Source organism: Hibiscus syriacus, unplaced genomic scaffold, assembly GCF_006381635.1.
Source record: "Hibiscus syriacus cultivar Baekdansim isolate YM2019G1 unplaced genomic scaffold, ASM638163v2 tig00000477_pilon, whole genome shotgun sequence".
NCBI lineage: Eukaryota > Viridiplantae > Streptophyta > Magnoliopsida > Malvales > Malvaceae > Hibiscus > Hibiscus syriacus.
Genome location: NW_024061790.1, coordinates 5265392 through 5280437, shown reverse-complemented (window position 1 = coordinate 5280437; position 15046 = coordinate 5265392). Strand labels below are relative to the sequence as shown.

Genomic DNA, 15046 nt, shown 5'->3' with positions numbered 1-15046 from the left:
GTATTAAGCCAAATTAAAACAATAAAGGTGCAAATAAAAAAAAATAAGGGTAACATTGTAAAGGCATACAAATATCAAAGGGCAAAAGATACAATTGTAATGAATATATATATATATATATATATATATATATAATTTCAAATTTTAATAAATTATATTTATTAATAAAGTATTAGTATAGATTATGAAAAAAAAAAGTAAATGTTTAAGCTTAAAATGGAAAAATCTACAAGATTACAAGTCACGTATAATAATAAAAAGAATACACATTAGAACGAATAATGCACCATCTATTAAACGGAATCGCCATCAAAACTAGATTAGTATCAAATATTTTCAGGTTCGAATGAAATTACGGACATGAAACCGAATACATTACGACAACATCGGCTATGGCTAGCAAAAGAACACAACAGATAGACAGGACAAGGGCAACATTTCACAATGTTTCATCAAAAAACGATTGGAATCATACCCTTCACTCATTGTGAGTCAGTTGAGGTCGCATACGTATGTCTGCTAGGCATGCTATACGATCTCTGGTCGGTCAAAGCCCTTCAATTACAACGAGTCCATCCATGGTTGAAATGCACCTTCATGAGCTGTATTCTGGAAGAATATATATATATATACACACAAACACAACCACACAAATTAGAAGCTTTGCTCAACAAAGCACTAGTTTCATTGTTCGTATACAAACTATGAAACAGATTTTTGCTTATAGATGTTGATACTAAGCCAGTGCCTCCTTTCTTCCCCAGCTCTGGTTTTTGCTACGAACAATAATATTAGCATCTAAAAAAGGGTTTGGCAGGATGAAAATGCTGATGAACCACTCACCTTCAACCAAAAGAAAAATCCACGTAAGAGATATAAAACTTTACGTCGATCTTCTCTCAATTCTTCAGCTTTCATTTTAAGTTCTGCAAGCAAGAGTAACAAACATGACAATTAAAGCAAATATTTTTTTCCAAGAATTTCACGTTTATGATGGCTGAATAAATACTGAAACTACAGAAGGAAACATTTATCAAGCTAAATAAGTCTGGCTCAACCAACACTTCGTAAGTAACCAAAACAAAAATGGTCTTGCAAAATCAGAAGCGAAACTGTAAATCACTTGTTAAAACAACATCTTTGATGTGCACTGTATGTTGAGGAATATCAGATGGCAGTCTCGTAAAAGTAAACATAACATTGTATTAAAGGCAGTGGAACAACAACAAAAATCAATTGAGAATGCACAGAAAAGATCTTATCGATCATAATTTAAGATTTCAGGAACCAAATAGCATTACTACACCGGCAGACAACATGCTCATTTTAGATGAGTAATAGGATAAACATGTGCGTCAATCTTTCCTTTCAATATTTGCTTCTTGTTTGGAAACATTGTAGAATCATTTCAACAAAACTGTACTACCTATAACAAATTCTGTCAGAAAGTGGCACTGATCTCAGTTACTAAAACAGATCATAAATTTAATTTACATCTTTATAATAAATAAAATGAAACAAAAAATTTGGAGAAATCAAACTTACCTTGGTATCAATCGAGGTATGATTTTCCTTTAGTTTTGGTTGAATACGATTTCATTCTTCCATGGAGTTACTCTTTAACACCCTGCACTGGTTTTCTTTTGGTTACTTCTCGCCGAAGATTATCAAGCTCCTTTCTGTTATAAGGAATTTTAAGAAGATCCATGAGCTTCTCCCTGAACTGAGACGGACTAGAATCTCTGATACCATCCCCACAACCTTCACCAGCCTTTTTTTTTTTTTAATAAAAACAAGAAAGAAAAGTAACAGAATCAGCAACATGCAAAGCTGAAGGAAAAAGGAAAACACTAGAAAACCCTTTTCTCAAACATCCAGATGAGGTTAGAGCCTACCAAATCATCTTAGCCTAGATGTATCTGGTGTTATGTTCGTTTTAGTTTTTCTGCTTTACCCCAAAAAATAAAGGGAAATAAGATCAAAAGGAAAACATAATATGCATACAAAGCATTTTGATGGTACAAATGGCATATAATCTCCTTCAAGTAAAGGCATATTATCCAATGTAAATACTTCTACTTCAGGACAACTTCCATCATTTTTTGATGTGAACTTGTATGACACACTTCATTTCCCAGTTCAGGATTCATGCCAGACTTATCAAAAGAATCTGGAACCTCAGGCTGGTTTTCAGCTTTCACAACACAATTCATCAACTTCGAAGATCCTGCACTTGATTTACAAGAAACTGGATCAGCCTCAGCTCCCTCTTCTAGTTCGTTTTCATCATCTCTCTTTCTTTTCTGACCAGGAACATCTCCTAAACTTTTCTTGCCCTCTTTATCTCCCATCTCCAAAGATTTCTTTCTAGTTTTCAGTATATTAGCTCTTGCTTTCCCCGAAAAGCCACCTGAATTTTCCAGAACCTTAGCCTTTTCTCTTTTCGAATTACTCATAAAATTCCTCTGTCCATCCACATTCTCAAAAGACTCTTCTTTCTCTTCCTCTTCCTCTTCCTAATACCTAAGTACAATTGAGATATCAGAATTAATTGCAAATTCAACCGAGTATGATTCCCCATTCTCATTCTGTTTTAAATTCTCAATGAAACAATTATACTCAGGATTCTTTAACTCCTCATCATCATCAGCATCACCACCAGGATGATAACGAAACCGCTCTAAGTTGCTAAAATATTGTCCATATTCGGAATCTTCCATGTCAATTTCACAATAGTGATCAGTGTTCTTTTCAAATTCCTTACTAATACTACTATAATCAGTCCTACGACTTCAGAAAATGCCAGAATTTTTCTTCAATAGACTATCAAGCATCATAACATGTAACATTCTTCAGTATCCCTATAAAAATAAAAATAAAAAAAATTAAAAGAAAGAAAAATAAAGAACCTATCCGGTTTGCTCTTAGTTCTCTTTCCATCGATCACATTGTGCATCCATTATGATAAAAAAAAACATGAAAATAGGCCATACATTGCGCTATAAGAACCAAAGAGTGAATATTTTATTTCCTAATCAAAAGAAGAAGAAGAAGAAGAACGAAATAATTTCTTCCCTTGAAAACTGCTACGAGTAAATCGAAAAATGCAAGAACAAACGTAGTAAAGAAACTAGTTTGTCTAGACAAATGCTTTCTCAGGAAACAAACAGACGAACTTATCGGAAAGTCGAGAGTGATTACTTTGGATTTCTCATTTCTAGCATTTGTTCAGCAAAATAGGCATGAAACTGTGAATTAAATTGGAACTTAAAAAACCGCTTATTTCCATTGGTTTCTAATGGGCTTACACCACCTTTAATTTGGCCCAATTATAATAATCAATACTTTAATAATATCAGTGATAAATAAATTATTATTATTTTTTGAAGTCTCAGATTCGAATATTATAAATACCAGAGGTGTGAGCTTGAGTTATTTTTAAAAAGATACTATCTTATACTTACTCGAGATTAATAAAAAAAATTATTGAGTGGGCTTCACACACATTAGAGAAAGAGAGAGAAAATATGATATGCGATATTTATTATATTAGATTTAACCAACATCGATTTATTTATATTTTATATTTAATTTTTAATTAAAAACATTTATTGATTTATTTATATTTTTTAAAAATATAACTATTAGTATTTGATTTGTTAACTTATTAATTTCAATTGAATATTATAAGGATAATTCCTCCTATTTAATTTATTTTTTCCATTACGTAATTCTTATTTTATTTAAATATTTTAATGTCTCATTTTATTAAACTAATTAAATAATAATTAATAATAATAATAATTTTTTTAAAAAAAACTGTACATTTAATTTTGTCAAAGAGAATTTAGATGAAATATAGTCGGTAAGATTTCAAATTATTGATACCGTTAGGGCTGTAAATGAGACGAGACAGATCGCGAGCTATTCGAGATTGACTCAGTCAAGGTTTGATAAATACTCAGATCGAATGGACTCAACTCGAACTCGAGCTCGACTCGAATTCTTAACGAGCCGAAACGAGCTACTTGATACTCGACTCGAAAAGCTCGTGAGCAGCTCGAAAATATAATATATTAAGAATTTATTTAAAAAAAAATAAATTATTATAATATTAATATTTATGTGTTGATTTTTTTTTTAAATACAATAAGACTTTCATGTATTTAAGATTCAGGTTTGAGTTTGAGTTTAAAGATTCAATCTTGTTAAGTTTAAGATTTATTTTTTCATTTCGAGCCTTTTCGAGCTGCTCACGAGCTTCAGTTCAGGATTTCGAGTTCGATTCGAGCTTAAAAATTTTAAGCTCACGAGTTTTTGAGTCGAGTCGAGCTCTATTTCAGAGTTTTCGAGTCGAGTCGAGCTCAACAATACTCGAACTCGACTCGGCTCGTTTACACCCCTAGATACCGTTGCTTAGTAGAAAAAAAGTTGTTTTACTTGCTAAAAATGGTATAAATAATTATATATTAAATTAATTTTTTTAACAATTATTAGGAAAGAAAATTTTTACTATGAACCCATAACCTGAAGGAGAATGGAGATGCCAATCGATAGTTTTTAGTCATATACTCTATATACTGTTAAACATAAATTATTTTATTATATATTTTTAAAATAAAAATATAATATCATATACTACTATAATATAATTGAATATATTATTATAATATTAAAAAATAAATAAAATATTATATTATTAAAATTATTAATAAAAATATTTCAAATAATTTTCTTAAAACAATACTAAAATGTTATATTAATATTTTTTGAAGACATATTAATATTAAATACATAAAATAATATTGTTTTGCCTATTTATGCTTTGAAATGAAAAACTTTAAAATAATTTATAAAAAAATCAGACGATAAGTCATTTTACAGAAGAGACAAGGAAAATGAATACATTGAACAACTTATTTTCCGCCAACCAAATACTGAAAAAAATAAAAAATATATATATGAAAAATATTTTAAGTGAAATAAATATAATCTTAAGACAATTTTTTTAATTCAAGGACAAAAATATTAATTATGTTAAAATATTGATTCTACATTATAAATATCATTAAATTTTTAAAAGGTTAGTCCTTAAATTTATTAAATTATTAAAAAATAATCATTAATTTTACTAAACTATTATAAAATAATCCTTAAATTTATCAAAACTTGATTTTTTTAAATATAAAGATTAATTTGACACGTTTAATCGTAAAGTGATTAATTTTTTCCTGAATAATAAGGATAATAATCGGTCGTAGGGAATACTACTCTTCCACAAGTTGGTGGTGTTCGGCATCCTCCAGGTAGTCCTTGACTATCTCAACTGGAACCTCATGAAAAACTGTGAGATCAAAAGAGCTCTTCCAAGCAAGTTTCGCTATACCATCAGCCGCCCTGTTGCAACAACGAGGCACACAGTCGAACTTTATCTGCCAGTCTCTGTTAACTAGTTCCGTAATATGCAAAACAATCGACGAGTCAGTTCGTTCCATCCAACCACGACGAGTGCCTCTCTATTATCCGATTCCACTTCAATCACTTGGATTTGTAGATCCCAAGCCAACTACAACCCATATAAGCCCCATAGCTCTGCGTCGATAACGGAACAAATACCTATGGGTTTAGAGAAACCTAGAACCCATTTACCAGAGTGATCCTGAATAACCCCGCTACAAGCGGTTAAACTTGAGTTCGTACGTCTCACTCGTGGACGGAGCTCCCTTAGGGCCAAGTGTTAAAATTTGTATATTTAATATTACAAATTTAATATAATTTTGATTTAATAATATTTTTGATTCATGTAAAAATAAATATTTAAATTTAAAAAAATATAAAAAGTTATTAAATATTTAATCAAGTAGTGGTCAAATTAAAGAATGATAAGTATGTGTTATCAAATTTTTAGTCTAATTATAATTTAGGTCATTGTAAGTTTAAATATTAGACAAATTATAAGTTGTCTTGTGAATTTTGAGTTTTTTTTATTATAAATTTAAGGTAAATACAAGGTAGTATATGTACAAAGACTTTCAACTATTTGACAACGAACGCTTATACCTTACATACGCAATGCTTGAACTCGAGACCTAAGGATAACAACCAGGGGCGTGGATGAGCATGCGCTAAGTGCTCGACGGCGCAGGACCTCAAAAAACAGGAGCCCCGAAATATTGTATATCTATCAGTTGTTGCCATTAAGAAGCAAAAAAATAGGTATAGAGCAGTGGTTAGATCATTGGGTCCATGACTTTGTTGATCATAAATTCGAATCTCGTTAACAAGTAAAATTATTTTTGGGAAAAACAAGTTCAAATTTACACATGGGCCCCAGAATGGAGTATATCTATCAGTTTTTAAGTTAATGAAATTAGTCATTTATTATTTCAGAAAAATAAATTCGAGATCTAAGGGTCCCTTAACAAGAATTTGCACATGGCCTCCAACAACCTAGACACGGCCCTGATAACAACAATCCCCTTAATCACTAAGATCGCTTGTTCATACTGAATTTCGAATTTAAATACCTAATAAGTCTTTATATTATTTTTTTTTGTAAATAATCTAATATTCCGACACGGTAAATATTTAATTTTGGATCCGTCTAGATCTCACTTCGTCGAAATTAAGTTTGAACCACCCCCGAGGAGGAGGAAACCAAAGAGTTGCATGGTTGTTACCCATTAACCGACTCCCTATCAGAGATAAATTCCTCGATTTGGCATGCACAGTTTCTTGAACAAATCCACTACTTTGATGAAGGATGGTTTCCCTAACCACAAACTCATGATCAAACAACGTTTTGTTGGGTCTAACCCATATACACCAAATCACAGAACCAAAGAAAAGATCCCAGTCTTGAGCCACAAATGGGAAATGGGTCGGACTGTCCGGGTTTCGTTCAAACCATTGAATCAAGTTTAAACCTAAAAGTTCTCCGAAGTGATCAGGTTTAATAATAGCAGAACAAGTTGCTCTCGCCATAGGACACTCTCTAAAAATATGGGAGGCAAATTTCACTGTAGCTCCGCAAATGGCACAACTAACCTTCGAAGAAATATTTCTTCGAACTCTTTCCTCAATGGATAGTAAACTCCCTCGACAGGTTATCCAAAACAAAGTTTTCACAATGGGAAGCCGTTTATAAGTTGAAATCAAGTTCTATATCTTAACATTCGACGAACTTGACGGAGTAGAACGTCCACCTGCTCGTTGCTCATAGCCTCATACGCACTTTTGGTAGTAAACATCCGATTGGCTTCCCATTTCCATCTGGCTTATCTTCACCACCCAAAGGGAGAGGTGGTCGAATGGCTGCAACACAAAGGCGAGCTGAGGAAGATAACAAATCCTCAAACTCTTCCCACCTCCAGTTACCACTCGGGTCAACCATGAACGCCACCGTAGCATTTGGCTGGATAACACTACCTAGCAAACATCCATTCTCTCGCAATGGCCCCAAGTCCCCGAGCCAACAATCATTCCAGAAATCAACCTTGGATCCGTCACCCAAATTCCAGACAATACCTTTTCGAACGTCATCCCAGATAGCACTTAAACCCCTCAAGAGCCGAGAGCAGCCAGGTCTAGCAATCGAAACAAGAATGGGTTCCCTTGTTGGGAAATAAACCGAGTACGAGTAATTTCCCTATAACCAGATTAGTGAGAATGCGAAATAAAAGCGGAAAAATAATACCCGAAATTGATAACGGAGTTCAGCCAATTATGTTTACGTCTCCAGACTGCTGCAAATATTTTACTAAGAGAGAAAAATTACAAGTGTTAACAAAACACTCACTACTCACAAGAAACTCTCCAGTATTGGGAGAAAGAAATAATTTGGGATGATTTTGAAGCTAAATGAGCTAGGGTATTTATAGTTGAATCTTAGGGAGTAATCTTTGAAAATACCCTAAAGTGCAATGACAAAAGTATAATTTACCCTTACTAAAAAATCAGCAATTGCTGCCTAATAGCAGCCCATGTTGCTAAAAAAATCCACCGAAAGTTTTTTTGTTTTATTTGACTTTTCAACTCAACAATCTCCCACTTGAATACTGATTTTAATATGTCTTCACACCTTGATCAATGTAGCAACATTTCTGGTCTTGTTACTCCAGCATGCCAACTGAAGCTGAACACAACTTCAGTTTGTCCTTAGTCACCGTCTTTGTTAACATGTCTGTCGGATTTTGAGCTCCACTAATCTTTTCAAGTTTCAAAATCCCATCTTCCAGAAGAGACCGGATAAAATGATATCGCAATTGTATGTGCTTCGTCCTGGAATGAAAAGACGGATTCTTTGCTAGATGGATAACACTTTGACTATCGCAATATAAGACATTGTTTTCTTGTTTCTTGCCTAACTCTTCCAAAAAACTTTGGAGCCAGACCATATCCTTGCTGGCTTCCGTAACAGCGACATATTCTGCTTCAGTTGTGGAGAGAGCAACTATCTTCTGTAGTTGAGAAACCGAACTCACTGCATTTCCTCCTAGAGTATAGACATAGCTTGTAGTGCTTCTTCTGATGTCGACATTTCCAGCTAAGTACGCATCTACATTGCATGTCAGTTTCGTATCTCCACCTTTGAAACAAAGTTCTTTGTTTTTGGTACCCCGCAGATATCTGAGGATCTATTTGACAGCTTCCCAGTGTACCTTGCCCGGATTATTCATGTACCTTGTTGAAAACATTTTGATGTTTCGATATAACAAATTAAGTTAAATGAATTTTAAGATTTTACAAAAGGTTTTCTAAAGTATATTCGATATAATTATTCGAATATCAAAATATTACTCCAAGTCTTTCAAAATTCTTTTTAATCCTTACTAAATTGTAAAATATGTTAAACAAATTTACAAATATTTCGAGCCTTAATCGAGTCAAAAATCATTTCTTAATAAAAATCAAACCAAAATGGGCAGATTGCCCAGAGGGAACCGATTCCCCCCAAGGGGGTACCAATTCCCCCCTGAATGGTTTGGCTCCAAGAAATAACAGAATGCTCGGATGGAACTGACTCCCCCTGTTCAATGGTTGAAATATTTGAATTTTACACTAAGGGAATCGATTCCCTATGAGGGGGTATCGATTCCCCCACGCTCCAAGCAGTTTTATTAATTGTTTTCACACTTAAACGGCTCCATTAACTCCACTAATCATCCTAAACGTTCAGAATCAATTGAAGGAGTATTTAAACAAGCTTAGAAGCCATTGATCAACAACAAGAAACAACAATCAACAAGAATCAAGAGAGAAACAAAGAGAAAGTATCAAACCTCAAGTTTGAGCATTTTCAAGCCTATTTCATTCAATATTCGTTTTTGATTTCAAGAACACTTATTGTGCTCAATTGTATTATTCTTGAGTGTTCTTTCTTTGTACTAGAATTGTGCAAACATCTTGCATTGTGAGGAGTAAGTTTGCAAAATTTGTATTGTTCTCTTTGGGAGAGAGTGTTCTCAAGAATTTGGGGTACAATTCTTGAGGGATTTGTAAGGTTACTCTTTGTCCTCAAAAGAAATACAAATTAGTGAATTTTTGGAAAATCCTTAGTGTGGATAGCTAAGGTAGTGGACGTATACTTTGGTTGAGAAAGTCGAACCACTCTAAATCTCTATGCAAATATTTTCAATTTTCTGCAAAAGCTTCCACCGAAATTTTTATTGACAATTCACCCCCTCTTGGCCTATTCCATCGATTGATTAACTCAACATATCTGCTTCAAAGCTTGACTCATTTGAAGGTTTAATCGTCTCTTGAGTAGATCAGGGAAGAGTTACATCGATAATCAAGTCATCAATGTCCTCCACTTCAAACTCTGACTTCGGTCTTGATTTATTGTTCGTTAACAAGCCTCATTTATTCAATGGAGATAATTATTCTTATTGGAAGAATAGGATGTTGTATTTCATTCAAGCAAGTGACATGGAAGCATGGAATATTATAGAAGATGGATACATCAAACCTTCCACTCATCCAAGACTGTGGAGTGAATGAGATACAAGAATGTTCCAACTCAACTCCAAAGCCATCCATATTATCTTTTGTGCTCTTGGACCAGATGAATATGGGAGAGTTTCATCTTGTACAACCGCCAAAGAGATATGAGACAAACTACAAGTCACTCATGAAGGCACCGACGAGGTAAAAGAATCTAAAATTAGTCTTCTAACTCACAGCTATGAAAATTTCAGGATGAAACCGGATGAAGATATCAAAGCTATGATGGATAGATTTTCAACGATTTTCAATGGTCTCAAATCATATGGAGAGATCATTCTAAATGAAAAGCTTGTAAGGAAGTTGGTTTACCCACTTTCAAAATCATGGCAATCAAAGAAGACGACAATTATCGAGGCTAAGAACTTAAAGTCCTTAACCCTTGAAGAACTAATCGTATCACTCCTCACTCATGAAATGATGCTTCAAGATGAGGTAGACCTCGATAAGATTGATGAGAAACCAAAGGAGAAAGAAAAGAAGAAGAACGTTGGAGTTGTTCTCAAATCCACAAAATATGAGAGTGATTCAGATGAAGATGACAAGGAAATGGCATTATTTGCCAAACGGTTCAGAAAATTGATGAGGCCAAACCGAGAAAGAAAATTCAAACGAAATGAAGACTTCAAAAATGAACCAAAGGAGAATGACCCAATCATTTGCTATGAATGCAAAAAGCCGGGGCATGTCAAATATGATTGCCCTCAATTGAAGAAAAAAGGTCAATCAAAGAAGAAGCACAAGACTCATGTAGCTACATGGAGCGATGAAGAAGGTTCCGATGAAGAGGAACAAGAAGTAGCAAACTTGTGCTTGATGACATTCGGGAAAGATTCTAAGGTAACCTCTAACTCATTCGATTTGGATGAATTATCTTATGATGAGTTATTAGACGATTATAATGGGTTGGCTTCGGATTATAAGACTTTATTTTCAAAATACAAAAATGATATTTCAAAATTAAAAAATGAAAATAGTCTTATGTCCAAAACCAACAATGATCTTGAAAGTAAAATAAAAAATTTGCAAATCAAACTAGAAGCGTTTGAAAAGAAAAATTTTGATTTGCAAAATTTACTTTCAAAGGTCAATGATGATCATCAAAAGAAAATTGATGATCTTAAAGCTTCTTTTGATAAAGTTTGAACAAAACGTTTTGAAAATGGAGAAAATTCAAAATCCAACTTTGTTAGAAAAAGTTTTAAAAACTACAATTATAGAGGTCCCCGAAGAACCTCTAATGGAAAAATCGTTAGAAGTATATGTGTTCCTAAAGAACTCATTACTACTAAAGATAAGGATATCCTACACAAATGGATACCTAAGGGGACTAGGATTTTGGAAACTAATGAATATGGACCCAAAAGAATTTGGGTACCAAAAATCAAAAATTAATCTATGTTTGTAGGAAAAGGAGCATTGCTACAAGGCACGGGAAACAAACTCAAACTCATGGTACCTCGATAGTGGATGCTCAAGACACATGACCGAAGACAAAAGCTGGTTCATAGAGCTCTACGCCAAAAATGGATGAGAGGTGACTTTTGGTGATAACTCAAAAGGTCACATTGAAGGTATAGGCATTATAGGTAATACCTCTTCCATACAAATTAATAATGTTTTATATGTGAATGGATTAAAGCATAATCTATTGAGTATTAGTCAATTGTGCGATAAGGGATTCAAAGTCATGTTTGATATTAATGGTTGTAAAGTCATTGACATTGCATCTAATCGGATTACTCTTGTTGGTCATAGAATAAGAAACATTTACATGGTGTATTTAGATTCTATAGATATGACTAATTTATGCCTAGTTGCTAAGGATGAGCATGATAGTTGGTTATGACATAGGAGATTAGGACATACTCATATAAGTGTTTTGCAATGGTTAATTCAAAGAGATTTAGTTCGAGGGTTGCCTAAACTAAAATTTGATAATGATAAAATCTGTGATGCTTGTGCTAAAGGAAAACAAAAGAGAGTTTCTTTTAAATCCATTAACGACGTATCCACTAGTAGAGTATTACAATTGATCCATTTAGATCTTTTTGGGCCATCTAGAACTACTAGCTTGGGTGGAAAACAATATGCATTTGTATTGGCAGATGACTATTTTAGATATACTTGGGTTCTATTCTTAAGTACTAAAGATGAAGCATTAGAAAATATTATCACGTTTTCAAAAGTAATCCAAAACGAAAAAGGTTACTCTATAACTAGTGTTAGGAGTGATCATGGAACTGAATTTGAAAATCTTGGATTTACTGAAATTTGTAATTCTAATGGTATTAGCCATAATTTTTCAGCACCTAGAACCCCACAACAAAATGGAGTTGTTGAGAGGAAAAATCGAACTTTAGAAGAAATGCCTAGAACCATGCTTTGTGAAAATAATTTGCCAAAATATTTTTAGGCGGAAGCCATAAATACCGATTGTTATGTTATTAATCGAGTAATGATTAGGCCTATTTTGAAGAAAACTCCATATGAACTTTTTAAAAATAAAAAGCCTAATATTAGTTATTTTCATCATTTTGGATGTAAATGTTTTGTTTTAAACAACGATAAAGACAATCTTGGCAAATTTGATGCTAAAAGTGATGAAAGAATTTTTCTAGGTTATTCCTTAAATTCTAAATCTTATCGAGTATTTAATAAAAGAAATTTAGTTGTAGAAGAGTTTATACATATTGTTTTCGATGATAATCCCCTTCTGACGAAGGATTATTGTGTGAATGATGATGTAGGTATTATAAACATAAATAACGTTGGACATGACGTTGGAGAACCATCATCAAAGGAAGAAACGAAAGATGTGGAAACTCAAGATCCTCTCGAGAATCCAACCATTGAAGAAAGGGAAGTCTCTTACCCAAGGGAATACAACTATGTCAATGATGGTGAAATAATAGGTGATCCATCCAAAGGGGTAACAACTCGATCTTCTGTTAGAAATATTTGTAATTATATTGCATTTATCTCATGCATAAAGCCTAAGAATATTAAAGAAGCATTAAATGATGAACATTGGATTATGGCTGTGCAAGAAGAGTTAAATCAATTTGAGAGAAGTAAAGTATATACATTAGTTGAAAGGCATAGTAATAAGTATATTGTAGGTACTAGATGGGTATTTAGGAATAAGCTTGATGAAAGTGGTAATATAGTGAGAAACAAGGCTAGACTTGTTGCTCAAGGGTATACTCAAGAAGAGGGCATAGACTATGATGAAACATACGCTCCCGTAGCTAGGATGGAAACAATTAGAATGTTATTAGAATTTGTATGTTTCAATGAATTTAAATTATATCAAATGGATGTTAAAAGTGCATTTTTAAATGGTTTTATAAAAGAAGAAGTGTATGTGGAACAACCTCCTGGTTTTGAAGATTCAAAATTTCCAGATCATGTTTTTAAATTGACAAAAGCTCTTTATGGTTTAAAACAAGCTCCTAGAGCTTGGTATGAAAGATTGTCAAATTTTTTAATTGAAAAAAGTTTTTCAAAAGGGATGGTTGACACTACATTGTTTTTAAAGCATAAAGGTAAAGATTTATTAGTAGTACAAATTTATGTTGATGATATAATATTTGGTTCTACTAATGATGTTCTTTGCCAAGAATTTTCTAAGCTAATGCAAAGTGAATTCAATATGAGCATGATAGGGGAACTCTCTTTTTTCTTGGGACTCCAAATAAAGCAAAGAAAAGATGTCATCTTCATCAATCAAGCTAAGTACGTCAAGGATATGCTCAAGAAGTTTGAACTGGAAAATGGGAAACCTCATGACACTCCAATGAGCTCATATACAAAGCTTGACAAAGATGAAGGAGATAAATGTGTGGATGTTAAATTATATAGGTCAATGATTGGCTCTTTGCTTTATTTAACCGTAAGTAGACCGGATATTATATTTAGTGTTTGTTTATGTGCAAGATTTCAATCATGTACTAAGGAATCACATTTACTAGCTGTTAAGAGAATCTTTAGATACCTTAAGGACACTCCTAGTTTAGGACTTTGGTATCCTAGAGACTATAGCTTTAGCTTGCATGCCTTTTCTGATGCGGATTATGGAGGATGCAAATTAGATAGGAAAAGCACCTCTGGTACTTGCCAATTCCTTGGAAATGTGATGATTTCTTGGTTTTCAAAGAAACAAAATTGTGTTGCATTATCTACCACTTAAGTGGAATATATTTCAGCCGGTAGTTGTTGTGCATAAGTTTTATGGATGAAACAATAACTTTTTGATTATGGAATTGAAATAGGTACCATTCCTATCAAGTGTGACAATACTAGTGCTATTTGTCTCACTAAAAATCCCATCCAACACTCTAGAACTAAGCATATTGAAATTAGACATCACTTAATTAGAGACCATGTTGCTAAGGAATATGTAGTTCTAGAATTTGTTGATAATTTGCACCAATTAGCGGATATATTTACAAAACTTTTAGACAAAGAAAGATTTTGGACACTTAGGAGAGAATTAGGTTTAACTGACCTATCTTCACTTAGTGTTTAAATCTATTTTAGCACTTTTAAGAATAAATAAAAAATACTTATAATAATAATAATAATTTTTGATTGCATTCTTTGCTATTAGTTAGGGGGAGTTTATGATTCTTAGTAAAAATTAATTTTATGTTCAAATGCAGTTTAAGGATAAATTTGATTGATTGAATATGATTAATTTTCAATATATGAGTTGCCAATACCACTAGAACAAATTAATTGAACATTTTGAGTGTTTAATATCAGATTTTTAGCATTTTGGTGCAGAGAGAATCGATACCCCCTTGAAGGGGAACCGATTCCCCCTTTGAAGGGGAACCGATTCCCCCCAGGGGAATTGATACCCCCCACGGGTTCTGGTTTTTAAATGCCAGAAGAACCCCATTCTCTCAAACCCTCTCTTCTCTTCTTCTCACACCGTTTAACCTCTCTATCTCCCCAAATCTCCACATTGCTTCAAAACAACGATTTCTAGTAAGAATTTCATCATATTTCATCTCATAAACATGCTAGAATCATT

The 15046-nt window shown here is 33.1% G+C and overlaps 1 protein-coding gene across 1 annotated transcript; it reads right to left on the bottom strand.

The window, feature by feature from the left end:
- Positions 1-1345: 1345 nt before the first annotated feature.
- On the bottom strand, positions 1346-2814 carry LOC120206577. Its single transcript, XM_039206191.1, has 3 exons — positions 2167-2814; positions 2005-2110; positions 1346-1771 (listed from the first exon to the last, which is right to left on the bottom strand). The coding sequence occupies exons 1-3, from the start codon at positions 2454-2456 to the stop codon at positions 1613-1615; spliced, it is 555 nt and encodes a 184-aa protein (XP_039062122.1). The 5' UTR covers positions 2457-2814; the 3' UTR covers positions 1346-1612.
- Between the last annotated feature and the right edge of the window lie 12232 nt (positions 2815-15046).